The 27,158-nt window shown below is 57.3% G+C and overlaps 1 protein-coding gene across 1 annotated transcript; it reads right to left on the reverse strand.

Moving 5' to 3' along the window:
- Positions 1-25: 25 nt before the first annotated feature.
- On the reverse strand, positions 26-27,158 carry VIPR2 (vasoactive intestinal peptide receptor 2). Its single transcript, XM_037131907.2, has 13 exons — positions 26,976-27,158; positions 25,123-25,222; positions 18,101-18,208; positions 17,211-17,308; positions 11,202-11,299; positions 4,674-4,815; positions 4,116-4,266; positions 3,467-3,527; positions 2,985-3,054; positions 2,341-2,432; positions 1,599-1,728; positions 1,466-1,507; positions 26-1,153 (listed from the first exon to the last, which is right to left on the reverse strand). Exons 1-13 carry the CDS (start codon positions 27,036-27,038, stop codon positions 980-982), a joined length of 1,329 nt encoding a protein of 442 aa, XP_036987802.1. The 5' UTR covers positions 27,039-27,158; the 3' UTR covers positions 26-979.

A 27,158-nucleotide genomic window follows, 5' to 3' on the forward strand; every position in this document is an offset into this window, starting at 1 on the left:
GTGACTGCCAACTCGGTGCACAGATACGAAACCAGATTTATTGACGTGCTCGCCCGCGGTCACGGCGTACACACCCACAACATTGTAAATGACACGCTGGCTCTGGTACCTGCGCCCGGTAATGACCGATAAACAGTTGCCTGCCAGCGCCCCGCACTCCTGACACCCAGACCTGCCTGCACGGCTGGCAGCCTGAGGGCCCACGGCCAGGACCACCGTCGGCCAGCACTGCGCAGGGGCGCCCAGTCCACTCTTACTTGTCACAGTAACTCTCCACTGAAGCAGAAACCACCCAAAGATTGTTTTCTTCAAGGAGAGAATAGGTTTGCCCCCACCAGATCAAACACCCTGTTTCCAGGGGTGCCCTGGTGACCGGAGGCTGTTGGGTGGATGGGCCTGAAGTGACTCTGAAGGTCCATTCCACAGTCGAGGGGCCCCCAGAAGGCCGGGACCCCTCGAGGGGTGACACACTGCTGCTGTGGCCTTTGAGGAAGGAGAGGGGCACCTCAGCCTGCAGGAACAATTTCAGGGGCGTCCCCTGCCAGCTTCCGTGTCCCGTAGACAAGCAGCAGCCCTGGTGAGACCCAGGGTAGGGGACAGGGATGGGAGCCATGCAGAAGGGGCGACCCTCTCCCTCCTGGGGGCCCAGCTGCCAGCCGAGGATAATAGACGTGGAGTTCAGAAACCCTTCCTTGCACAGCCGCTGGACCCGAGTCTGGGCCAGCACATCTCATTTCAGGGGTCACCTGGTCTCCCCCATTCTCTTTGAAAATGGGTCCATGTGCACAGCAACATGTAACAGACAAAATCACCTACACAAGGAATTTCACGATGATCAGAGTTTAGTCCCCGCCTGTCCTGCAGTAACCCAGGCCCTGGGTCGGGGCTGGCGAAGGCCCAGTCTCCCCAACTTGCGCTACGTCACTCTGGGGCCGGGTTCCATGGTGGCTGCGTCACTCTGGGGCCGGGCTGGCCGGCACTAGATGACCGAGGTCTCCGTCTGCAGGAAGGACAGTGTGCGGGAGCCGCGGGGGAAGTGCAGGGTGCTCTCCGAGCCGTTCCTGGAGATGGACAGGCTGTGCAGCCGGTCACCCCGGCCGGAGGGCCGGCTCGGGCCCAGGCTCGGCCACTTTCTTCTCAACTCGTTCTGCACCTGGGGGTCAGGAGGGGATGCTTGGGCCATGAACTGCAGGCAGAAAACACTCCTCTCTCCTGCCCTTCCTGCTCTCATCCCTCCATTGCATCCAGTCAGGCGGAAGGGAACGGGCTTGGGAAGAGGAAGGGCAGGCAGAGAGGGGTGTGGTGGTCAGGGCTGTCCCTGGTTGTCTGCACTGAGAGACCACAGATGCTGGCTGTGGGTCACACCCAACAGAAGCTGGGGCTCTGGGTGCAGGCAGGGGGGCCCCTCAGGACGTCCCCACGGCCCGCGCCTCTGTGCGTGGGCCCGAGGCGTGACGGGGCTTACCTCGCTGTTGAGGAAGCAGTAGAGCACCGCCACCACCAGGCCCTGCGGATGAGGAGGTGTGTCAGGGGCTCGGCACACACACTGGGAGGGGCAGGGTGGGGCAGGGCGGGGCGCGGCACCCCGCCACACCCACCTGGAAGGACCCCACACACAGCTCAAACAGGATCTGGTACTTGGAGGAGATGCCAATGGGAAACACGGCAAACACCATGTAGTGGACGCCAAACAGAGGGATGAGCAGCAGGGTGGACTTGGTCAGCCTCCTGGCAGAGAGAAGGGCCCTCAGTGGGTACGGCGGGGCAGCGGAGGCCTCTGGCTGGGGGGCACCCCACCATCAGCTCCTGTTTCCCCAGGCTGGAAGGAGACGGGTGACAGGGACCCGCCCCAGGTCGCAGAGCTCTCGGCCACTGGGATGTGGGCCCAGACTGTCTGAGCCCGTGGCTCCAAGCAGCTGGACCGGCCACTGCCCTCTACACTAGGGGCGGCTTCACACCGGAGCCCAGGGCTGTATTTTTCCTTCTACGCTCCTGATGGAAATTTACGGAACCATGCCCATCACCAAGCACGAGACCCGAGGGTGCAGGAAGAATGAGACGGAGACCCGAAGGAGGCAGCCGAGGCGGCGAGCCAGCCGGCACGCGGAGGCACCCTGTGGGCGGCACCGGGACCGTCGCCCCACCTGCCTCGGGCAGGACGCTGTGCACAGGCCCCCACGAGGCGCCCCTAAAAGCAGCTCCCAGGCCCTGTGCTAGGCACCGAACCCACGACTCTGGCTTCCGGAGCCCCTTCCTTCTGCTCCCCACACGCTGGCCTCGTCCCCCCAGCTCTCGGTTTCCAGCTGCGAGGGCGGCTTGGCCGGTGGACGGGACACTCACTTGTACTGTGACTGCTCGCTGCCACCGACGTCTGGGGACATGAGTTTCTGCAGCAGAATCCGCACAATGCTGACGAACAGGACAAAATTCACCTGCAGAAGAGACACACGTCTGCTCCGGACGCTCCCACCCCTCCTCACAGCGGGGGTGCGGCGTAGGAGGCTCGGCCCCAAGTCCACCCCTTCTAGCCAGGACGGGCCAGGCCCTGTGTTCACAAAGGGCCGGAGCCCTGCCCAGCCTGCCTCTGCCCCCCTCCCCCCATCCACCCCAAGTGGGGCTGGACATCGGCAGTCAGCCGCAGCACATGGTGTGGTCCCCACGCATGCAGGCAGGAGTTTGGAGAACAAAAAGGACAAACGGAAATCCTGCTAGGCCCTCAACCTGTCCTAACAGGTCAGCCTATTTGTGACCCCCCAGAGGCACGCCCCCCACTAGGGGGACACTGAAGCTCCGTCTCTGCTCTGTTCCATTGTCCTGTCGCTGGGACCTCCCCGGGGAGGAGGGACAGCATCCACTCTGCCCTCCTGTGAGGTTCTGCTCTCAGACTGAGGGGGATGGGCCTTGGCATTTAATGCGGATGACACCTGCTCTCCCCCAGGTGTGCACCCGACAGGCAACTCACGCTCCCGTGCCCCGTCACTTACTACAATGGAAAGTAAAATTGGTGCTCGAATCACCCACCAGGGGCCGCTGTGCTCATTGGTATCCCAGCAACTGCAGGAGAGAGACAGGAAACTCGGTCACCACCCACGTGTGGCAAGTGTGCTGCCCATGGGTTCCCCTCCCCCGCACCAACCGCCCCCAACACCACTTCCCTGGTCAGTCCCACGTGCCCCCCACTGCTCCGTGTGGCCACACAATGACGGTACAGCCAAGACACCCTGCTGCCATCCGTCCCTATCCAGAGATTTTTTTCTTTTGTCCTTCCCCACGTCAGTCTGCGAGCGGGAGGGAGGGGACCCCACAGTGTAACCCAGCAGCGAGGGGAGGAGGGGCAGGTGAAGGCCCAGGAAAATCCCGTAACTCATGGGTCTAACTCAGGGGCCGGTGCAACCCAGACTGTGCGAGGCAGAGGATCCGAATCGCTCCATCTTTGGGGGAAGGTCCCCCTTTAGAAGGCACTCACCCTGTGTCTTCTAAAGAGAGCCTGGCCACTGTCCACGCGCCCGTGCACACGGTGGGGATGCCTGTGGAGACACGACTGGTCACCCACAACCCCACGGGCATCCGCCTGCACCACCAAGGATGAGGGCCTTCTGACCAAAAGGTGACGCGGGGACTCTCCCCAAACACACACGAGGTCAGGCCCGCGCCTTGTTGAGCAGAGGCGGTGAGCCGGCACGTGTCCGAACATGGACCCTTCACGGGCCTGACCATGCACGGCCTGGCGCACGCTGTGCCTGGAGTGTGGAGGGGACGGTCCTGGACCCATGGGTGGGGTGGCCCTGGTTGTGGTGGGTGTCCCACAGCACGACCGCCCCTCCGGCCTGGCTAATGCCAGACTTTGCTAGCAGGCGCCCCTCCTCCCCGGCCTATTTCCTGACTTTCCCAGTCAGCCTTGCTCCAGCTGTGGGGCTCAGAGAGCAGTTTCAGCCCCGTCTCCGGTTCCCAGCAGTGTGAGTTGTCCTGGAAAAGCTCTTCCTGATGTGACCTGAAGGGCACCCCAGGGGCAGCCCAGTGCCTCCTGAGAGGACAGGAGTCAGGAAGTTGGGCGGCCAAAGGGGCGTGGGGCGCACGGGCACGCAGAGGGCGGCAGGGGCGGGGGGCGTCCTTACCCCACCCGATCAGGAGGTAGGCGGGAAAGCGGCAGCCGGGGGAGAAAATGGCCACCAGGAGGGTGTGCAGGTACAGCCCCTCCACCAGCAGCCAGTAGAAGTTGGCCATGATGCAGTACTGGAAGAACACCAGGCTCAGCTTGCAGCCCACCTGGAACGGCACAGGGTGAGGGGCTGCCATTGCTGCCCCGGACACAGGGCCACCTGTGTGCCTGAGGAGCCGGGACACCCTGCACGGTGGTGCTGACCACAGGTGTTGGGGAGAGTGCACTGGAGGGTGGGCGGCAGGGGTGCCCCGCAGCCCCCACGTGACTGTGACAGTGAGCCTCGGCACGCGCGGCTTCGGCTCCCGCCTGACCTCTGCGCTCCCCACCTCGTCCCCACCGTCCTGGTCCCCATACCCCAGGCACCCCCTTCTCTCTCCCTGTTCCTCCTCACTGTCCGCTCTTGGCAGGAGATAAAAAAGGGGAAAACAAGAGAAACCAGCAAATGAGCTGTTTTCCGAGTGTTGAGGGCCCCTCCCCTCCATGGAGGACGCTTCCCGGGAGACGGCCTTACCCAGGAGGACGGCCGGTCGGGGCAGTGCAGGGTGCCCGAGCTGGAGTACAGAACGTCGTCTTTGACCAGCACCGAGAGGGCTCGCAGGATGAAGGAGAGGAACAGGTTCAGGTGGATGTAGTTCCGGGTGCAGTGCAGCCGCCTGGGTGCAGGGGGCGGGGGGGGAGGGGCAGAAAAGCCAACAGCTGTTCTGTGAGTTTGAACAGTATAGAACTTCCTGAACAAATTCAGCAAGCCTGCTGAAGCAAGTTAATATACAGAAATGAACCCCTTCCTAGAAACAATTAGAAATGGAATTTGCTGTCATTCGGTTGGTTAGGGTATCATCCTGATGCCCCGGGGTTGCGGGTTTAAACCGAGGTCAGGGTGCATACAGGAAGCAACCAATGATGGATCAGCAAATGGAACAATAAACCGATGTTTCTCTCTCTCTAAACATCATTAAATAAAAAATCAAAGAGTAAAGGAGAAATGGAACTTAACAAAATACATAAAACAGCATAAATACCTGAAAAGATGCTCAACCTTCTACCCAAACCCACAAAGCACTGTTGAAAGAAATGAGAAAAAAAAAACAAACAAATAGGAGCATCTACTGTTATCACAGGTTTGAATGATTCAAAATGATCAAGATCCTGATCTGTGGATTCAATGCAATTCAAAATGACATCCTGCGGAATTTGTAAAATTTGTAAGAAGCGGCGACTAACAAGCCAGTTTTTAAGAATTCACGCATGAGTGTAAATGGCCGAACTCCTCCTGGTGAAGAAGAACATCGGCAGACACACACTGGGGGAGATCAAAGCTCATCTTTGTGGCAGACGAGGAGGCAAACAGAACCACAAGGCACGTAGTCCTGTGATGTCATCACAAAGATGTGGTCAAGGACGGTCTTTCCAGCAAATCGTCCCGGATCAACTGGGCACATGGGCTGAAGACAGATGGAACTTAATCCCCACTTCAGGCCACACACAAACGTAGACGGCAGCCCTGGCTGGGTGCCTCCGCAAGTTGGAGCATCATCCTGTACACCAAAAGGTTGCAGGTTCGATCCCCAGTCAGGAGGGAAATGCTATATGCTTCTCTCTCACACCGATGCCTCTCTCTCTCTCTCTCTCTCTCTAAAAATCAATAAACATATCTTTGGGTGAGGATTAAAAAAACTAAATGACAGATGGGTTACACACTTAAACAGGAAAAGCAAATGTAATAAAATATCTAGATGATAACAAGAATATGCCAAAAATTTCATTAACAGGTCTCAGGAAACACTGACCATAGAAAACACATGATAAATAACTTCATTAAAATCAACACTTTTCTTTTTTTAAATATATTTTTTATTTTATTGATTATGCCATTACATTTGTTTTATTCCCCCCTTCATTCCCCTCCCCCCTGCACACCCCTCCCCCACCATTCTCTCCCCTTTAGTTCATGAACACATGTCTCAAGTTCTTTAGATTCTATATTTCCCATACTATTCTTACCCTCCCCCCTATTTTCTATCTACCATCTATGCTACTTATTTTCTGTACCTTCTTCCCCCTTCTCCTTCTCCCACTCCCCTGTTGCTAATCCTCCACGTGATCTTCATTTCTATGGTTCATTCCTGATCTAGCTGTCCTCTTCATTTGCTTTTGTTTTAGATGTGGTTGTTGATAACTGTGAGTTTGCCATCCTTTCACTATTCATCTTTTTTATCTTCTTTTTCTTAGGTAAGTCCCTTTAACATTTCATATAGTAAGGGCTTGGTGATGATGAACTCCTTGAATTTGATCTTATCTGAGAAGCACTTTATCTGTCCTTCCATTCTAAATGAAAGTTTTGCTGGATAGAGTAATCTTGGTTGTAGGTCTTTGGTTTTCATGACTTGGAATATTTCTTTCCAGCCCCTTCTTGCCTGTAAGATCTCTTGAGAAATCCGCTGATAGTATGATGGGAACTCCTTTGTAGGTGACTGTCCCCTTAGCTCTTGCTGCTTCTAGGATTCTCTCCTTCATTTTAATCTTGGCTAATGTATGATGTGCCTTGGTGTGTTCCTTCTTGGGTCTAACTTCTTTGGGACTCTCTGAGCTTCCTGGATTTCCTGGAAGTCTATTTCCTTTGCCAGAATGGGGAAGTTCTCTTTTATTATTTGTTCAAATAAGTTTTCCACTTGTGGCTGTTCCTCTTCCCCTTCTGGTACTCCTATAATTCGGATGTTGGAGTGTTTAAAGATGTCCTGGAGGTTCCTAAGCCTCTCCTCATTTTTTTGAATTCTTGTTTCTTCATATTTTTCTGTTTGGTCATTTTTTCCTTCTTCTGGTCCACTCCCTTGATTTGAGTCCCAGTTTCCTTTCCATTACTATTGGTTTCCTGTGTATTTCCCTTCATTTCAATTAGTTTAGCCTTCATATGTTCCTCTAATTTGTGACTCAAATCCACCAGTTCTATGAGGATCCTGATCACCAGTGTTTTGAACTGTGCATCTGAAAGTTTGGCTATTTCTTCATCACTTAGATTTATTGGCTCTGGGGCTCTGAGTTGTTCTTGAGCCATGTTTTTATCTGTTTGTGCCTGTTACGTATGAGGAGAGGCGCCTTAGGTGTTCACCAGGGTGGGCCCACCCAGGTCGCTGTTTCGTGACGCTGTATGTGGGGACGGGGTCAGAGAGGGAGCAATGGCGGTCTTCTCTGCTCGCCCCCGAGCACAAATGTGCGAGTCCACTGCCCTGTGCCGGGGCCCGCGCGGTCTGTCTCAATACTGTCTCTTCACTGGTTTATCTGTGCACAAATGTGCGACCACAGACAGCCAGTCGCACTGCGCCGCACCTCTTCCCTGTGTCCGCCCGTAGCTACCCCACACCTGGGGCCCTGGCCCTCGACTGCCTGAGTGCCTCCGGGGTCGGGGACCTTTTTTGCCCGACCTGCTCCACTGCTGGCTTCGCCCTCTCACCAGTTTAGCTGAGCGGTTCCTTATTTTTGGACTCCGTATGGTTCGATTTTCTGTGGTTTGATTGCGTTTATCGTTGTTAAAACTTTGTTGTTTTTAGATTTGGTTGTGCGAGGAAGCAAAGTGTTTCCACCTACGCCTCCATCTTGGCGGAAGTCCGAATCAACACTTTTCTTGTTCAAAAGACCCATTAAAAGAGTATAAAGTCAACTCACAAGACTGGAGATAAAATTTCTAATACCTACATCTGACAAGATTCTGCTATGTGATTCCTAAATATGAATTAAAAAAAAAACAGGACAGAACAGAAAAGTCAGCAAATACTTGAAACAATACTTCAAAAAAAAAAAAAGATTTCCAAACATATGATCTCATTATCCACCAGAGGAAAGCAAATATGAAACCACATTCTATAGAAATATTATTATAGACCCAACTAGATGGCTAAATATTAAACTGACAATAAGTGGTGACAAGGATGTAGTGTGAACAGAAGTCCTACACACAGTGCTGTCACTTTGGAAAAGGAGTTGGTGTTATCTGGAAAAACTTGGCTTATGCATAATCTATGACCAGTAAATATAATGTAAATATAAGCATTGCTATAAATGTGTACACATATGAACACATACGTGCCTAAAGAAGTGTGTGCCTATGTGCAAGAGAGAATGCATAGGAATGCTCATAGCTTTGGGCAGCAGGTCCACACCAAAAGCCGCCACACACCCACGAGCAGTTGAAGAGATAAACACACTGAGTTCTCTTTGCAGCGCAGCGAGAGAACAGGATAAGCACATGCAACAGCATGGAGGGGCTTCCCTGCAAAACACCGAACCAGACCCCTGAGACTGGAGTTCCCTTTGTGAGATTCTGAGACAAAATCTGTCTGCAGTGACAACTCCGAATGGTGGCTGCCTCTTGGGGCAGCTGGATGGACACAGGGTGGCCACAAGGTCGGCTTCCTATGCAAGCAGGGTCCTATGTCCTGACCTGGGTGTTGGGAGACAGGCAGCAGGCTGCCCTGGGAAGCCTGGGCTGCCCCACCAAACATGTTTCAGTTCTGCCACTGAGCCTCAGCCCGTGAAGACATTAAATGTGCTGAGTTTTCCTCGCTGTCTGGACAGTAATTCTACAGCTGCTGTGACTCCTCCTCTGTGTTGCCAGCTGCTGTGGGACCCCCAGCTCCTGAGTTTGGGAGCTGCGCCTCCTGCAGAATCTGAGTCTTACAGCCCAGGCTGCTGCGTTTCCTGTGGCTTCTCAGCTGCGCTGCACTCATTTCTCCAAATCGCCTCTTCTTTCTCTTCTCCTTTCCTCCTGTCCCCTTCCTGCTCTCTCTTACCCGCTTCTTTCTGCTCAGTGGGCGTGGGGGTCGCTGCCAGCAGACACAAGTGCCCCAAGCTGCCCTGTGGTCTTCATTGCTCATCAATCATTTAAAAATTCGCCTCCCATACAGGTCTGTGAGCGGACACTGGATGCAACTCCAAGTGTGGCTTCCGGACGAGCTGGGCTGCCACCTGCGTTTCTGAGATGCTGAGAACGGACTTTGGAGGCCCACCCGCTCCCGAAGGCAGACGGGCTCTGCACTGGGAACGTGGGCCTCCTCCTCTAACCGGCAAAACTGGGCACCAGGAGCCCTCGCCTAGTGGGGACGCTGAGAGGGCTAAATTATAAACACCTGTGCAGTGCCTGACAGGACCTGCATGGGTGATGGCTGCAGTGACTCCTGCACCTGGAGGGTCAAAGTAGCCGTGCCAAGTGCCTGGACCATGGGAAGCAGCTGCCAGGACCACCCAGTGACGCCCAGGCCATGTGCTGGCTGACCAAGCCCACACCGCCCTCCAGGACTTGGATAATAAACTGCCCCCTTTCTCTGTGCCTAAAACAAGGACGTGGTCACTTACTGCCCGTGTGCCTTATGGGGCTGCGGTGGAGGACCGGTTCTGGGAGATTGCAAAGCACTCTCTTCCTGGGCATAGTCTCGGGGCAACGGGGCACGTCTTTCTATGACCCATCACCCGCACATTTGTCCGGGCAAGTGGCACCAGGTACACCCAACAGGTGGGGGCTGGCGAGGACAGCATCTGTGGGGCCGAGGCAGAGCGCCGGCTCTGGGAGCCGCTCGTAGCAGCCGTGACCCGCGGAATCGGCCACAGAATGAAGGACCTGCAAGGCAGCGTGTTCTTTCTAACTAAGACTCCCGCCAGCAGGTGGCTCACAGCGCCCACACACAGGGGGCTGTGTTTCGTTCTCACGGAACCGTTTGAGGCTCTCGTAGAGGGTCACGTCTGTATTGTCAATAAATCCAAAATGCTACCAGGCTGGCTCGTTAAATCTGTCACACCAGACAAATCCCGGGAAACCGCCCATGACAAGAACACAGGTTGTTCAGTTCTTTCTTTGAAGAGGAAATATTTGTAGTTCACGTTGCCCAAGGCCAGCTTACCTGCCTGAACTTTTCCTTTCTTTCTCATCTTGAAAAACCCGAAGACTTAAAAATCCGGAGTAAAGCACAGAAGATAGTACAGCAAATACTAATTTTGTATCAGTGCTTTTTTTAAAAGAACTAGAATGTGATAGATGTTGCCCATGGTTTTTAAAGGACCTTCTGGGTTGAAGGAACTGACTTATTCTTTCTGAGACTCAGCAGCCACCAGACAGCCACAGGTGAGCTGCCTAAAAAAAAGCACGAGTAAAATTTAATCCCATCCGCTGGGTTTCTCAGCTATGTTTCTCATTAGTCTTTGCTCATTTTCTTTCCCTTCAAGTATGGATCTGCTTAGGGGTTTATTTGTCAGGTTCCAAAGACCTTCCGTCTGTTTTGCTGCTCATGTCGTCCCAACATCAGGCAGCATCTGAGCTATATCTTAGCAAAGAGAAATAAGACACATGGTGGTCAAAACCCTGTTAAAATTGGCCACATAGCACGCATTCCACTCCGTGCTAGTGAGGCTGAAGACACGGGTTTAATCCTGAGTACTTCCCAGCGTGTCCTAGACCGAGGCATCTGTTTGGGGACTGAGGCCCCTCCCCTAACCCTGACAAATGACCTATGTCCTCAGTTACCAGAGAAGGTGGCTAACAGTCGGGGGGGGGGTGATGAACGTCGCTGCCACAGGAAACAGGCAAAACGTAGACAGTTCACCTCACGCCCTGGGGGTTCCGCTGGCAGATGCACAGAGAGGCTAAGTCCGTTGTCCAAGGGCACACAGCTACCACCAGGCTGACCCACGGCCTGAACCTGGGCAGTCGGACTCCCTCCTCCTACCCTTGAGCACAACACAGTGTCTCTCAGCAGGGTGCCAAAGTGTCAGACACTCGTGTTGCCTCTGTATTTTCACCGTGTTTGCGTAACAGCTGCATTTGTAAGAACAGCTGGACCAAATTCCTCTCCAAGGTCAGTACTCTCTCTTCACACAAGGAGTGCAGAATGTCGGAATAAACACGGTGGCAGCCCCCTGGGCGCTGCGCCGGCTCCGTGCAGCACGGGCTCCGGCCGAGACTGTCTCTCCTCCTCTGATGGGCTCCTGGGTGGTGAGCGGACCACAGTTTTCCGCCCCAAATTACCGGGCAGAATTGCTCGTTTGCGCCACTTACCTGAAGAGGCAAAGAATTATGCTTCCGGTTGTCAGGGAGACCAGGGAGACGCTGTAGCCCAGGGTGTAAATGGCCTTCACCAGGACGTAGAACGTGACCTGCAGAGAAAGACTCTGAGCCGTCGGTGGCCAGCTGGGGACCCAGGGCTGCTGCCCAGGCCCAAGGCTGCCACTCCCTTCAGGAACGGCTCTGGGCTGCTGGCCACCTGGAAACCCTGGACAGGCCCTTGCACCGTTCAATGCTGATTTCCTCTCAAACCAGGACCCTTTTCCCTCAGAGTCACTGTGCGTGACTGTGAATGGTTTCCATAAGGCTGGTCTGTGTCAGGGGGAGGGGACCTGCCACCATCAGGGACCCTGGCGGCTCCCCAGGGGAATCTCACGCCCGCACTGGGACCAGCAACCAACCCCGTGTCCCCCTTTCCACCCTTTCCACATCTCTTTCACCAAGAAAACGCTCGGCTCCATGTGGACGGTTCAAACCTCAGGAATGTACAAGCACTCAGATGACCCCAGGACCCTGAAGACGCCACAATTACCACCAAAGAAAGAGGAGACCCAGCAGTTGCAGGAGGGGCTGAGGCCCTGGCTGGCGTGGCTCAGTGGGTTGAGTGCTGGCCTATGAACCAAAAGGTCGGCAGTTCAGTTCCCAGTCAGGGCACATGCCTGGGTTCTGGGCCAGACTGTTATGGGCCAGGTCTCCATAGGGGGCGTGTGAGAGGCAACCATATACTGATGTTTCTCTCCCTCTCTTTCTCCCTCCCTCCCTCTCTAAAAGTAAATAAATAAAGTCTTTTTTTAAAAAAGAAGGAGTCAAGGGACACAGCTAAACCCCACGATCTTCCCCACACTCTCCTCCAACAGCAGTGACCCCGATTTCCAGTGAGAAATGAAGGAGGTTCCTGTGGGAAGCAAGGGCCCTGTGTGTGTGCACATGTGTGCACATGTGTGTGTACATGTGTATGCGTGTGCATTCTCTTCTCTAATTCCTGGGGTCACTGGAGAGCTTGGGGTGAAGAAAGGGCTGGGATACCTGCCCCGGGGCGACTTCCTTCCAGGTCCGACAAGTCGGGGGGTCTGGGAGGGTGCGCCCTCTTTTTGGCTCTGAGGCCGCAGCGCTCCCAGCTTTGTTTCCAGAAGAAAGCCGATGGCCGGTGAGGGTTTGGAAGCTGTCCTCAGAGGCTGTGGTGGTAGGTCTGTGTCCACTTTCCGTTTTCTTTTCTGAGTGAGGGCCCGCTCCCTACCGCCTCGCCTTGTGGGAGAGCTCAGTTGGACATGAAAAATCCCAATCCTTTTAAAAGCACAGAAATGGAACACAAGCAGCAGACGTGCTGACGGACACCGACACCGCAGCAAACGGCGAGGCGGGGCGGTGGGGAGTTGGGGGCGCCTGGGTCTCCACCCCCGCCTCCTGCCCTTCCTGCTGCGTGGCTGTGTTCAGTCGCACACGCTGCTGCGACCTTTGTCCACAGGTGGCCCTCATGTCACCAGTGTCACCTCCATGTCTTCACACCTGTCATCCTAGGTGCCGTGGTCGTCAAACCCGGACAGAGTGGGGAGGGCGGGTGTGAGGGTCCCGACCTGCAGGCGGGGGAGGGAGCCTCCAGGAGCACGGGGCCGGCTTTCGGGCCCTTCTCCGGTGGAACAGAGACGACAGCGATGCCGCACTCTTCTTCTGGGCCCCTGACTGGACTGTTGAAGCCCTGCGGTTTCTCCAAGTCCGGGGAGTGTGTCAGATGAAGAGAAAAAACGTGTGAAAAACCGGGAGCAGGTGTGCACGCAGGAGCCCCCACGCACGGGCCAGCGCCTCCTTCCCCGGCGTGGCCGCTGGCTGCTGTTTGCGTGCCCAGGACCCTGTTGGCCTGTGAGTCGAGTCTGGTTCTTCCTCGTCCACCAGGTTTCCCCAAGACGCATGGCTGCTCTCTGCAGATGCCCGCAGCCACCGTGGGAGCGGGAAGGCAGGGCGGCAGCTCTGCTCCTGGGCGACACGCTACCGTTCCAAGGACACAGCTCCCAGGTTCCGGAAGCCCGGTCATCGTGAAACAAGGAGAAACCTACAAACCCAGCCAGGCAGGCGGCGCGGCCCAGAGGCTCCTCGCACGGCTGCACCTGCCCCGTTTCCCCTCGAGAGCAGGTGCAACGCGCTCTCCTTTCCGAAACCCTGACCCGACCCACAGCACCAGTTCTGGAGGCAAACGCAGCCCTGGAGCAAAGCAGCTGCCCGAGCAGAGCAAGACCCGGGGCCTGATGTGGACCTGGGACAAGAACCGAGGAGGGAAGAGCCGGGCCCCTGGGGCACCGAGGGCTGTGACGAGGAGGACGAGGGTGAAGATGGCCACCACGGTGCGCGGGGATCCAGGCGGCAGCTCCTCCTGCCCTTCGACGCAGAGACGCCGCCCTCGGACCTGGTTTCCAAACCAGACCTGGTTCCAAAACCGAATCAGATTGGCAACTGTCAGAGAGCATCGCGGATCCCAGGGCGCTGAGTGCTCCTCGGAGACAGGCCCTCGCCATCTTCGGAGCTCCATCCGAAGGGGAGCGTTCCAAAGGGCCCTGTGGGGGCCGACCAGCCAAGTCTCGGCCAACATGGAGCAGAATCCTGAGGGTGAGTGGTCTCTGCTGTCGGTGGAGGGGGTGCATGCAGACGTGAGGGGTGGCAGGAAAGAGTTACGGCCGGGCCTGAAAGCCGGGAGGTGAGGGCAGACGTATTTTTAGGGATATGGCATAATATGGAAGAAATGTGTCCACTTGATGCATGGAACGGCTAAAATGCCAAACAGTTCTCTCAGCTAAATATAGCAGCGTGTTCTTTATTTAAGAGCGATGTCAGCTAATGCATAACACAGAAGGCATCCCTCGGAGGTGCCCGCGTGTCCTGGGGCTGCTGTCTGTCTGTCCTTCAGCGAGATGGCCCGGCAGCAGCCGGGGCAGAATCACACGTGGGGCCGAGAGGTGGCCGGGAGGGCGAGTTCAGCCTTGGTCCTTCTAGATTCCTCTGGGAGGTTCCAGACACTCAGGAGGAAGGGTGCACCCTGAGGCCCACAGAGACTGTGCTGGTGCTCGGTCTCTAGTCGTTCCCGTTGGCAGCGGCTCTCAGCACCCCTGGGACCAGGGACGCCGGGCTGAAGGTGGGAACCCAGGCAGGGATGCGGCCTGTGGTGCAGGGGGAGGGGCAGGAAACTGGGGCAGGAGGGCTCGGGGCCTGAGGGCGGGCGAGCAGGCTGGTGACCCCAGGCGGAGGGACCTGGGCTGAGAACGCAGTCCTGGACGACCTCAACTCTCATGATGGGGTGGGGGGCTCCCCGAGAGGGTCTCCTGGTCCCTCCCATCCTGCTTCCCCGCAGTGTCCAGCAGGGGACGAGGAACAGGGGAGAAGAACTGTGGGGTGACGGTTGGTTTGGTGGGAGGGGACGCAGAGGAGGGACACCTGGCCTGTGGAAGGCGGGACGCCGGGGTGGGCGCTTCCGGGACAGGCCTGCGGCTTCAGGGTTTCCCTGCACCGCCAGGTACGGTGCAGGGCACACCGAGTCCTGCCGTTTCCCGGACCTCCTGGGGTCCACACTGAGAGGTGGCCCCACCCGAGCCCCTTTTCCTTCGAGGAGCTTTTCCTCCTGACTTCATTGGGTCTACGGAGCCCTTCTCCGTATGTAGCCCACCCTGCAGCTTGTGTGGAGGCTATTTTATTTCCCCTGGACTGTAATTGGTTTAGAAACCAGCAAAGATCTCACACACACACACACACACACACACACACACACACACAGCACCTGGGGCAGAGCTTGGCTGCATGGGAGCCGGAAACCCCATGAAAGTCACGGGCCTGGGAAGACAGTGAGCAGGTGACGAGGTGAGGACTCGCATCGGGGGCGTGAGTCCACAAGGGGCAGGAGAACCTGTCCCCTCACCGGCCCCGGCCTGCCCTCTGCTGCTGGGGGACTCGGTTGGCGCCTGTCCTGCCTGGGACCGTCCTGGCCCCTGGGCACATCCACGCCTCTTGGTTTTCATCTTTGGAAGATTTCCCTAAACGGCCGAGTATCCAAAGTACTCATGGGAGCCGCAATCAGGAAGGACAATAAATCATTTTGGTTTTGCGCCGTCATCCTCTTCACTTTCGAGCAGGGCCCTTGCATTCATGACATTTGCAGAATGGACGAAAGTTTAATTCCTAAGAAAAATAGCTGTTGGGCCTGGGTGGAGAAGCATCGGAATGCACAGCTGCTCGGCACTTCATGCAGGCGGAACCCGGTGACCCCAGCGGTTTTCCAGACAGCGTTGCCGGGATGCCACCCATGGCGTGACCCAGGGGACGGAGGACAAAGCTGACGTGGCTTCGAATGGCAGCCAGCTCCCGATGCCCCACATCCAACGTGCCTTCGGACCTCATCGGGCTCTTATCCCCGACAGCAGAATCAGAACTCAGGGGGAAGAACGAGAGAGAAGCAGCCCACCCTCCATGGGGACCTGCTGAGCAGGGAGGCCTCGGACACTCTGTGCCTCAGGCCACACATCTGTCCGGAAGCCCCGGTGGTGTGACCACTGGGCTGATGCAGACACGCCTGCCAGGCGGGACAGGGGAGTCGAAGGCCGTGAACCGGCTGCTGCCCGGGCTTTCCGCCCACGGCAAGGCCATGTGGGACTCACGCCGTGGCTGCAGTGGGGCCGGCCAGGCCTCGCTGGAAGGCCCGGGGAAGACCAGGGGCCTTGGCGCCACCGCGGCAAAGGACTCTCCCTGAGCAATGGGCAAACCGCCGTGGATCACACCCCAACAGGTGGGTCTCATCGCAGCTGGATGCACGGCCGAGACGAGGATGCAGTGATGACTGGGAGGACAGCAGATGGTGAGGGGGAGGCCGAGGGGAGGAAGAGGAGGGTGATTCCCTGCACTGAGCCCTGAGGGCCCTTTTGCTTCAGTGGGCCCCGAGTCTGATCTCTGGTTGGGGGGCCTGGTCGAGGGCAGGGGCCCCTCCTCATGTGTTTGGGGTGAGCGGGGTGGCTTTCAGCAGCACAAACCCCCTTGTTGGTCCCTGACCCCCCGAGGGGCACTTCTGCTGGCTGAAGGGTCTACAGGTGCCACCCAGGGACTGAGAGGAGCATGACACACATGTGACATAGGAACACTCACTTCGGTGGTCGTGCAAAACGAAGAAAGTAAAGGAGCCGGGTTGCAACAGCCCCAGGTAAGACGTGTCCTGACCTCCCAGCTTGGCCACCCAGTCTCCCAGTCCACAGGGGGCCCCCGTGGCGTCACACAGAAGCACCGTGTCTCCCCTGCCCCCCAGGCTATGGGGGGACATGAGCCAGCCCAGAGGAGGACAGTGACTTGGTTTTCCAGGGACAAAGCAGAATAAAGCCACACTGGCCCTCGGCCAGTGCGAGGGCTGAGAAGGGCAGAGGGCAGGCCCGGGGTGGAGCCAAGCCCATGGTTCCCTGAATGTCCCCGGAGACAGGACTCACCTTGCTCACCCCTCCTCATCTCCTGGTACCATGCGGGGGTACACGGTGCCCCACTGTGGGGATACCCCCAGCAAGGCCCGGCCTGGGACACGAGGAACAGGTCACCTGCAGCCAGCTGGCCCCACACCCGCGATGGGACAGACTCCGCCTCCCAGTTTGCAGAGACTCTGTGGCGCTGGGGCTGGCACCGCCACTGGCTCAGGGCCAAGGAAACATCCCTGCAGCTTCTCTCAAGCCAGCCCATACCCCGAGAACGTTGATGGGGGTGGAGAGGCCCCAGGGGCAGAAAGGAGGCTCCCGGGGACTGGTTTCAGGCGGAGGGGGGTGGTTCTGGACACTGGCTGCAGGTGAGGAGAACCGGCCTCTCCTGCCCCCCAAATCCCAGGCCAGCAGGTAACGAACGCCCTGTCCTCAGGAGGCAACAAACCCTGATGACTCTACTCCGTGTGGCCGACCAGCCACAGGGCTGCCACTGCGGGCAGGCAGGGCTGTCCCCATCAGGTGGGCTTCCAAGGACTGAGAACCCACCGGGGAGGCAGGATCCTGGGGGCCTTACCTTGCCCTCGTCCTCAGGGTCACCATAGCCACACGCGTCCATGAAATCCGGGAACATCTCCGACCAGCCGTCGCCTGTGCAGTTCTTGCTTATGTTTCCTGGAAGATTGATTCTGACGTTGGCACGTGCGGGCCCCGGGGACAGAACAGAGCCCATCCTTCCTGTGTCTCTCTCTCCCCACCCCGATCTCAACCGCAAGGACTTGGAAGTCCCCGTCACACCTGCCCGGGGCAGCGGTCAGTCCCACCCCCCCTATACACCAGGCATGTCTGCTTTTCGGTTCTTACAGACGGATCTCTTCACGCTGCCAGAGTCTGGACTGTTTACAACAAAGCAAAACAAAACCACCTTCTGGGGAACCAGCTCAGAGACTCTGCAGGGAGTGAACCTCAACCCCCATCAGCGGGCCTCAGTTTCTGGAAACTCAGTGAGACAGTGGGGCCCACGTCCCAGGAGCCTGCTCGGAACGTGGGGCTGAGGAGGGCTAGGGGGTCGGCCTTGGCCCTGGCCCTGGCCACAGGCCCCTGTGGCGGTCCCTCTCTGGGGCCTAGGAGACTGTGTGTTCACTCCACGCTGGGCCCGCGGCCCCTCATCTGCACAGCCCCCCACACCCACCTTGATGCTCAGGTCCCTGTGTGCACATCTGGCTCACACACAGGCTCTCGCTCACTCATCAGCCTCCCCTGAGGCCTGCTCTGCCCTGCAGCCGGCTCGAGGTGGGTGACCAAGCGGGACGCTTTTGGTCCTCTGCTCCCCAAAACCAGGCCAACACACGGCTGCTCCCTGACCTGCGCAGTGAAGGGAAGGGACACCCTCCGTGGGGAAGCCACCACACCCCATCCCCTGGACGCAGACCCGCCAGAGGAGCTCAGAGAGACACAGCCAAGCACCTGGTCTGCTGTGAGGGCTGCTGAACACCGCGGGGCAGGGCACCGTCACCGTCTCGCCGATGTCCGCTGGGCGCCAGCAGGTGAGGTTGTCCCAGACGCCGCTGCAGGCTGCAGGGGGACAGAAGGAGGAAGAAGGACCCCGGCGTAGGGTCTGCGTGAGTGCTTCGCAAACAGAAACCCTGTTCGTTAGAAAATTATCTTGCAAGTGATTTTTTTGTGAGATAATGTGCACCAACAACATTGCTGAGAATACACGTAGCTACGTGTGTATTTGTATCGGCTTTAGAAAGTCACCGGGCCTGTGGGGGGAAGTTCCAGAGTGAGCCAGAGGGCACGTCACACTTCTCGGTGGTAAAAGAATCATGAGAGCCCTGGCTGGTGTAGCTCAGTGGATTGAGCACAGGTCTGCAAACCAGGGGATCGCAGTTCGATTCCCAGTCAGGGCATATTCCTGGGTTGCAGACCAGTTCCCTGCAGGCCAGTTCCCCGCAGGGGATGCACGAAAGGCAACCATACATTGATGTTTCTCTCCCTCTCTCCTTCCCATCTAAAGATAAATAAGTAAATAAAACCAAAAAAAAAAAAAAAAAGAATCATGAGAACTGTCCTGCTGGTGTGAGAACACTGCACCTCCATGTCTGAATTTTGGGGGCTTCGGACCCCCAGGACCCCCATTTATGGCACTAAGGTGTCAGACCAGAGACAGCTGGCAGCACCCCTCCCTCCACATTTAAGAGCAAAGAGCACCAGCAACTCCCCATTCAAAACCTGGCATTTAACCCTGGCTGGTGTGGCTCAGTGGATTGAGCTCCAGCCTGTGAACCGAAGGGTCACCGGTTGGATTCCCAGCCAGGGCACAGGTCTGGGTTGCAGGCCAGGTGTCCCCAGTGGTGGGATGCATGAAAGGCATCCACACATTGATGTTTCTCTCCCTCCCTTACCATTTATTTATTTTTTAAAATGGTGAGAATCAACTATTAAATGGTTGTTCACATGGTGCCGCAGCCCACAGGCTCCCTGCCAACTGCCAAGGGAAAGAAGGAACCTCCTAGTTCTGGAGGCCTCATTGGACTGGAACAGCAGGAGGGGACAGTGTGGGATGTAACAGGCCGCCACCAGCGCTGCGTGTGGTGGGAACAGACAGTGAGGACTCATCCTTCTTCAGAAGATTCCATCCAAACCGCAGAGAGGCATCCCCGGAGTCCTTGGGAGGGACGTGTGAGCTGGCCACGGAGGCCACACGCAAAGGGCACGGAGGAGAGGGGGCCAGCTCAGAGGCCCGGAGCCTCCACAGTTGTCCCTCCCTTCTGCCTCACGAGCTCCAGCAATGGTGCTCTGCATCCTTGTGGGAAACGCCGAACCACGCAGAAACTGGAACAGCAGCCCCACAGAGACAGCATCCTGAGTCCCTCCCACCGAGACGACACTGGAGGGGACCGAGCCGAGTGGGGAGACGCCCACCGTCCTCTGAGCTCCAAAGGTCTCATCTACATCGAAGCCCTTGACTCGTTTCCGACTTCCAGCCCCCAAGTCCGTCACCAACACGAAGGACCCAAAGCCAAATGCAATGACTCACCCATGGAGCTGGAAGAAATCCCTTTCAAAAATGGCTTTGTCTTGCTCTGTGAGCCCGGCCATTTGCTGGAGGCTGAATCACAGCCAGGCAGGCGCCCCCTGTGGCTTCGGAGTGGGTCTGAGGGCCGCGCTGCAGGCCGGCCCCCTGAGGAGGGGGCTGCCTCTGCCGCCCTGTCCTCTTCTGCAGGTGCTCACAGCAGGTGAGCGCACAGGGCTGACCGAAAGTGCCCCAGGGGTGGGGGGCCGGAACCCTCTGGGAACAGCCTCCCTCCCTGTAGATGCCCCAGGCCAGTGCGCACCCAGGCATCCAAACACTATGTCAACTACTGCCCGCCCTCTGACTTCTCCCTGCCCAGGAGCCCAGGGTGCCCCGAGCGGCTCTCTCACCTCAGGGCCTCAGGTCCCCATAAAGTTCATCCTGTGGCCTGCAGCCCAGACCAGGCTACTCATGGTTTCCCCTCAGCCCCTGCTCTGCTGAGGGCCCACTGGCATGTTCGACTCCCTGCCCAGGGACCCCCCTGCACAGGCCCCGCTCCTGCACCCCGAGCCTGTCAGTCCCAGGAAGGACCCAGAGTCCCGTTTCCCAAGCTCAGGGAGCAGGGGCTGAGATGGAGAGTCTGCCTGGGCGGCTGCCAGCAGCGGTGCCGAGGTCACACAGCGGCTCCAGCAGCTGGTTGGTCCCAGGCTCTGCACCAGCCTTCCCTGTACACGAGTCTCCGCAGAAGTGACCGCGCCACACTGGGGCTAAGGGGACAGGAGCAGGCCAGTGTGAGCCCTGGGCACAGTGGGCTCCGTGACTGTCAACTGCGCACTCCCTGTGGGCGGACGTCCTCTCCGGCATCTCTGCAGCCTGTGCCGGTGGCCGGTCACAGATGCCCAGGGACTCTCGGTCTCACTGAACCCCAGCAGATCTGCAGCTTGCAGCGGGGACCAAATTCCTCCACAGGCTCCTGCTTTCTGTTGTTCGAAGGGTGCACTTTGCACCACTGTCCTTAAATATTGGCCAGAGAGACATAAGGGAAGTGCATCCTTGCACGCTCAGCTGGGCACAGCTGGTGCCACTTAGGAGAGGCTGCGGTCAGTGACGGAGACCCGTCCTGGCAGACCTAAATGCAGAGCAGCGTGCTGAGGGGAGACTCGGAGCACTGCGGTGGGCAGCTGACAGTCTTAGGGCACAGTTCAGGGTGTGACAGTGACCTAAGTGCCCCTGGGGACAGAAAGGAGAGAAGACGGGGTCCAACCAATAAGCTGCATTCTCCTGATGTCACGTAGCCCATGAAGGAGCTGCCGCCGCATCCACCTGACATCTGCAGTGACAGGGATTCAGGTCTCCACATACGTTGTCACGCGTCCATGGCACCTGGGCCAACCACGAGAGCCTGGAGCCCCAACGCGAGGCTCGCAGCTCCCACGGGGCCTCGGCATGGGGACGGTGCGCAGGCAAGAGCGCAGGCAAAAGCGCAGGTGGAGCCTTCAGCCCCCAGAGAAGCAGCTGCACCAGCCTGGCCATGAACCCTGGACGCCTGTAGTTGACACCTAGATGTCACACAGGTGGAAACCTGGCCCCACAGCACAGCCAGCGCTCCAAACGCGTTCAGGTCCTGCTTCACAGGGCACGGGCTGTGCAGACGACCCTGGTCACCCCAGTACCCTGCCTAACTAGGGGCTGCGAGAGCCCCGCCCTCACTCACCCAGACATGAACTGCAAGGTACGGCCGAGATACTGTTTGCTGGGACTCGGCCGCTGGACAGTGCTTTCGAACTGGATGTAGCAAGGTTTTATTTTGGGGGTGACGGTTCAGGCAGGTTTCAGAGGTGGGGAGCAGATGCTCGAACTTGAACTAACACGAAACCAACACTCGAAACCCAGAACTGACCAAAGCTGTTCCCTGAACAAAAGGATTTTTTGTGGGAGCTTACAGAAACCCCAACCGCTCCTATACGTTTGGAAAACATGCTGAATGCAATGAACCCCGAACATTGCAACAAGCACGGCACCCGTGGCGGGGATCCCGGGGGGATGGTGCCGAGGACCGGCAGACGCCGCGAAGGCAGGGGAGCATGTTCATGCCGCTCCCGCCTCCAGCAGCCAACACAGGTGCCCTCGGGAACCCGTGTGCGGTCCATGTGAGGTCCTGTGCACGGCTGGAACCGGCCTCCATGCAAGAAAACTGAGGACACGCCTGCACTGCCATGTTTGCTGTTGTTGACCTTTCATAAACAGTCACTGCTTCCGCCCTGGCCGGGTGGCTCCGTGGGTTCAAGCACCGTCCGTGCCCAAAAGGTTGTGGGTTTGATTCCCGGTGGACATTTCTCTCTCTCTCCCTTCACCTCTAAAATCAATCAACAAGTTCTCGGGCAAGGATTTAAAAAAAACAGTCACTGTTTCCTAATAACACATTAAAGACCCCCTAGGCCTTCCCTGCAGCATCTGCTGACCTGGGACCTCTTGGTGCCAAACGACCATTGGCAGCGGCACTGAGAAGGCCCCGAGGTGGGGACTCGGAGCCCGAAGGACCCTCCGTGTTCTTCCAGGAAAACGTCCTGCGGATTTATGCTCAGGACTTGGGCGACTTCCCAGGATTGGCCCAGCACATCCGTCCACCAGCGTAGTGACGGCCGTGACACACCACCCTCCCACACCGTGGCCGGGTGACCCCCACCTGTCAGGACAGCCCCATGTGGAGACACCCGGCCCTGTCCGCCCCCCCGACAAGGAACCATCAGAGTGCCCAACACCCGAGCCTCATGGGCACTGACCTCCCACAGCCACAACCCCCTGCCTGGTGACGCCCCACCCTGGGCCCTGTTGTCCCCTCCTCCTTGAGCTCCGGGAGAGCACCCACTGACCCCAGGGGACCCGCTCTGTCATCATCGCCAGCCCCGGGGATCTGCCCCACCCACTGGGGAAGGGGCTCAGGGGCAGCAAGGCCACATGCTGGGGACGTTGTTCGTGGAGCCGTGTTGGCAGGTGTCGGTGGCCCAGAGGTGTGACGTGAGTCCCGGCCGGTGCAGCGAGTCTCGGCAAAGAATCGACATCAGGTCACAAAGCCGTAGATTTTCTCACAAACTGAATCCTCTTCAGAAATGGAAGGGGTGTTTGTCTGGATGTTTGTGTTAGTTCTGTGTTTGTGTTTGTCTTCGACTCCTCGTCAGACACGCGAATCGCCCAACTAGAATTGAAAATCCTTGGTTTCTCGCATCGGAAGCCCTTTCACACCAATTTCTTAGTCCTGCAGATTTACCGTCAGCTACAGAGACCTCAGTGCCTCATCTCACTTTTAACGCTGGGAAGCAAAAGTCTGGGGTGGACAGTGGGACCCCCGTCCATCCAGCGAGACACTCGCACAACCAGACGAGGCTGCCCGCCCTCGTCTGCGGCACCGTTGTCCTGACGACTGGGCACTGCTGCCCGCCCGGCACCTGAGCCTCGCAAACTGGAAGCAGTAGGAGGAGGAGCCGGAGCTCAGCACACAGGCGAGTCTCTGCACCTCCGGCACATGGCTGCTTGCGTCCAGCTCTTCCTGCCAGTGGAAAGGCAAGGCAAGGCCACCACATGCGTTTTTGCTCCAGAGGCGATAGTGACTGTGGGAGCCTTCATACTGGAAAACACCCGAGGACCGAAACTGTCCCTGCAGGAAACTGAGGGACACGATTCTCCGCACTCAGAGTGGGGGATGCCACTCCACGACCTTGACCTACAGCTGCCGTGTCCTCCTTTCTGCTCAAGGTGAGCCTTTGACTCACGGTCTCGGCCCTGGGCGCTGCCACCCACACATCTGATGTGGGCACACACAGCACCACTGAGGAGGCCTGGAGCCAGGCGGGTGGGGCCCAGCAGGGATGGAAGGGTGCCGGCCGCAGACGGCCACGGGCCCGCACCCAAGCCAAATCCACCTGCTGCCTGCAGGGCTCTCGAAGTGCCACCAGCAAACGTTCCGGAGATCAGGACATTGTACATAAAGTTTGCTTTTCCAATGTTCTCTGAAAATGGACAGCTGGGCAGTTCAGCGCCTGTATTTCCTCAGAGTGAGAAGTGGGGGCCGTGAGGAGCAGCGGCCCTGCCCCACAGCCACACCCCAACTTTCAGGGGCTGTTGGCACCCCCCACCGCCCCCCATGTCCTCACCACCTGTGGACTCAGATCCGCGGTGCCGAGATGGCGTGACGGGCGATCCCGTGCCAGGAGTCTCCACCCGGGACCTGGGGTCCCGCCACTCACTAGCCGATTCTCAGGCTTTACGTGGTCTCCTCCCAGCCTCCCCCTTTCCGAACCTCCCCCTTTCCCATTTTCACAGGAGGAAAGGGGTCCTCAAGGCCATGATGGCTGTTTTCTTGGGACCCACCTGTCACCCACCCAGCTGCTGACCAACAGGCAGCACGTGGCTTTGCGCAGGACACATACTTGGATCCTGCTGCCGCAAGGCTGAGCTACTTCATCCAAGCAGACCACGAGCCAGACATGGCGCCAGAACTTCGTGGGCTGCAGAGTCTCAGCCCTTCGCAGCCGGGAGGGGCCCTGGGCCCAAGGCCTGGCTGTCAGTGGAGAAGGTGGACAGGCAAAACACTCAGTGCAGAGCGGCGCTGTCCAGTGCAGGAGCCATGTGGCAGGGCCGACCAAGATGCACTGGGTTTCTATGATTTAGTACACGCGTTAATATGTCACACTCATTATTAGTTGAAATGATAATGATTCGGGTATATTTAGATACATAAAATGTATTATTGTTAAAACAAATTTCCTGTGTTTCATTTACTTGGGTTTTTTTAATTTTTATTATTTATTTTTAGAGAGAGGGGAAGAGAGGGAGAGAAACATCAATGTGTGGTTGCCTCTCATGCGCCCCCTACTGGGGACCTGGCCTGCAACCCAGGCATGTGCCTTGACTGGGAATTGAACCAGTGACCTTTTTGGTTTACGGGACGATGCTCCAACCAAGCCACACCAGCCAGGTCCCCTTGCACTTGCTTTCATGTGGCTCCTAGAAGAGGGGAAGTTAACTGAGTGGCTCCCGGTCTGTTTCTGCTGGGCAGCGCGGGTCTGTCACAAAGCCCACGTCTGCGGCTCTGGGCCGAGGTCCTGCAAGCACACCACGCTGTGCCAACACATAACCTTGCCTTGACTCAAATCTTCCCCTTGAAGAGGATGAATTAAGGGCACAGAACAGGGAAAAAGGCAGCTCAAAGACAAAAGGTTTTTGCTCCTGTGGACACTCTGGGTGTTACCCCAGGACCTTCTGAGTTTATAAAATGAATGAGGAGGACCTTCTCATTCATTCTTATGTGGAGGACCTTCTCTTCCATATGAGATTGACCAGAAGTGTGTTAAAAAGCGGTGGAAATGGATCTTTTTTGGGGGAGGAAGGTGCAGATGACTGCACAACACCTGTTTGCCGAGCTAGGCACGTGCCCCGAGCGGCAGCCACGCCCACCAAGCCCTCGCCTCACCTCTGGGCAGGTCCGCCTGGGCCCTCAGGAGCTCTGCACACTTGGTTTCTTCCTCCTGTATTTCCAGATGCAATCGGCATTCCGGGTGAATGCTGTTCACCTGGCCAAGGTTTAAGAAAAAAATAGAAATGACGAAAATGTCCCTCCTAGGAAGACAGTGAGGCAAAAGTTCTATACGAGAAACAAACAAAAAACCCCTGCAAACCACAGAGTTTTAAGCTACTTCCAAACTAACACTCCTCTAAAGGCGACCTCCTTCCTGTTTCTGGCACGATTAAAATATGGCACGATTTCCTTTGTGAGGGAATTACAAGACAAACACCAAACCTAATAGAATTTTTCCTGAGAGGGAAGACACGTTTACAAATGCAGCACACTGTAGGTTCTCGGTGCCGCAACGTGGACACTCTCTGGAAGCCCACAACCTTTCAGTTCTCGGGTCCCTATTCCACCGCCCCCGATGAGGTCACTATGAACACGTATTTGCTCATAAGACCACCTGCCAGGGGTGCAGGGCCCCTCAGACTTCCACTAAGGAACTCCCCCCCCCCGCCCACCCCTGGGAAGAGCCCGGGAGGAGAACTTTGTTCTTAGGGCCTTTGGGCCACGCTGGAAACTCAGCCTCAGCGTCAGGGTGAAGGAGCTTTTCAGAAAGATCAGAGGGAAGGTGGGGGGTGGGTGGGGACAGTCACGCCACTCCTCCTGGTGCCAAAGACAAGCCCAGGGCTCTCCATCCTCCAAGGCGATATTCTGCTTTGTTTTCACAGAGGTCAGAGGTCCCTTTTGTTTATTACTGTCCTCCCACCTCATATAAGTGCTCACAGCATGTTGGCTGGACCCCTGCCCATGTCAGAAACAAAATTCTACTTTCACTAAAGAAAATCGTCCTTGGGGGCTGTTGATAACATGATAGAAAGAGGTCTGTTAGGATTCCAACGAGGGATAAAATTTCCTAAAATGATTAGGAAAAGAAACGTGTTGCTGGACCTTTGGCCAGATGTGTCCTCCTTAAAAGAAAAAAGACCTGAGACTTGTTTCCCCTCCCTCCTGCTGGGCAGCCCCCAACGGCAGAACCCCCGCTTCCCACAGGCTGCCTTTTCCTTCCCCCAAGGGCGGAGCGTAAATGTCAGGATTAGGGTAATTCTACGGACCGAAAAGGAAAAACAATGTTTTGTTCGGGTATTAAAAGACACTGCAATGCCTTACAACGCAAGGCAGCGATCACTGATTCGGGGACATCTTAGAAATCAAAGCGGCATCGGCCACAGTAATTCAGGGTCCTTTTAACCAACCAGTGTTTTCAACGCGCGGAAATGGGCAGCAGTTTTGGGGTTCAGGGGCAGGTCCACAGCCCCCGGACCCCCGAACTCCGCCTTGCGGCCTCGCAGCTGGAGGCCCGGAGCGAATCGTTGGGGGCGCGATTCCGGCTGCGACAGGCACCCAGCAGTAACCACGGCGCGCAATCTTTTCTTTCCTTTCTTAAAGGTCTTCAAAGGAAAGGAAGAGTTTTTCGAGAAAAATCTAGCGCTCTAAGCGAACAAACTTCTGTTCAGCGTACCGTTTCCCCCGGTGCTCTCACATAATGATAAAAAAAAAAACACAAACAAACATATCAAAGCAGAGTGTTTCCAAAAGGAAGTTTCCTGGGCCGCAGCGCGTCTCGCTCTGCCACGAAAACAGGTGCCGGGGGCGACCCACCCGCGTTCCGCTCTGAGAGGCGAGGCGCGCGCAGGCGGCCGCTGCCCGGCCCGGGGGACGCGCCGCGGGGACCCGGGATCCACTTCCAACGAGTCCCGGAGGCGGCGCGGGGTCGGAAACGCGGTCGCGGCGGGGCGGGAAGCGGGCGCACTCACCGGGCCGAGCAGCCAGCCGCAGCAGGTCAGCAGCGCCGGCGGCAGCAGCGCGGGCGCCCTCATCCCGGCTCCGTGGCGCCCACGTGGGGCGCGCGACGCACCACACACGGCTCCCGGGACCGCAGTCCAGGCTCCCAGCCCGGGCGCGGCGCGCCCAGCAGCTGCCACCCGGCGGCCCGAAGC

This window comes from Artibeus jamaicensis, unplaced genomic scaffold, assembly GCF_021234435.1.
Source record: "Artibeus jamaicensis isolate MK-2021 breed Jamaican fruit bat unplaced genomic scaffold, CSHL_Jam_final contig_718, whole genome shotgun sequence".
NCBI lineage: Eukaryota > Metazoa > Chordata > Mammalia > Chiroptera > Phyllostomidae > Artibeus > Artibeus jamaicensis.

Excerpts from the sequence above, each read along its gene's own strand:
- VIPR2 (XM_037131907.2), bottom strand. The coding sequence starts at position 27,038 with ATGAGGGCGCCCGCGCTGCTGCCGCCGGCGCTGCTGACCTGCTGCGGC. Across the intron at positions 18,209-25,122 it reads CCAGGCGGACCTGCCCAGAG|CCTGCAGCGGCGTCTGGGAC; the intron begins GTGAGGCGAGGG and ends GTCCCCCTGCAG. Across the intron at positions 1,508-1,598 it reads TGTGTGTGGGGTCCTTCCAG|GGCCTGGTGGTGGCGGTGCT; the intron begins GTGGGTGTGGCG and ends CCTCATCCGCAG.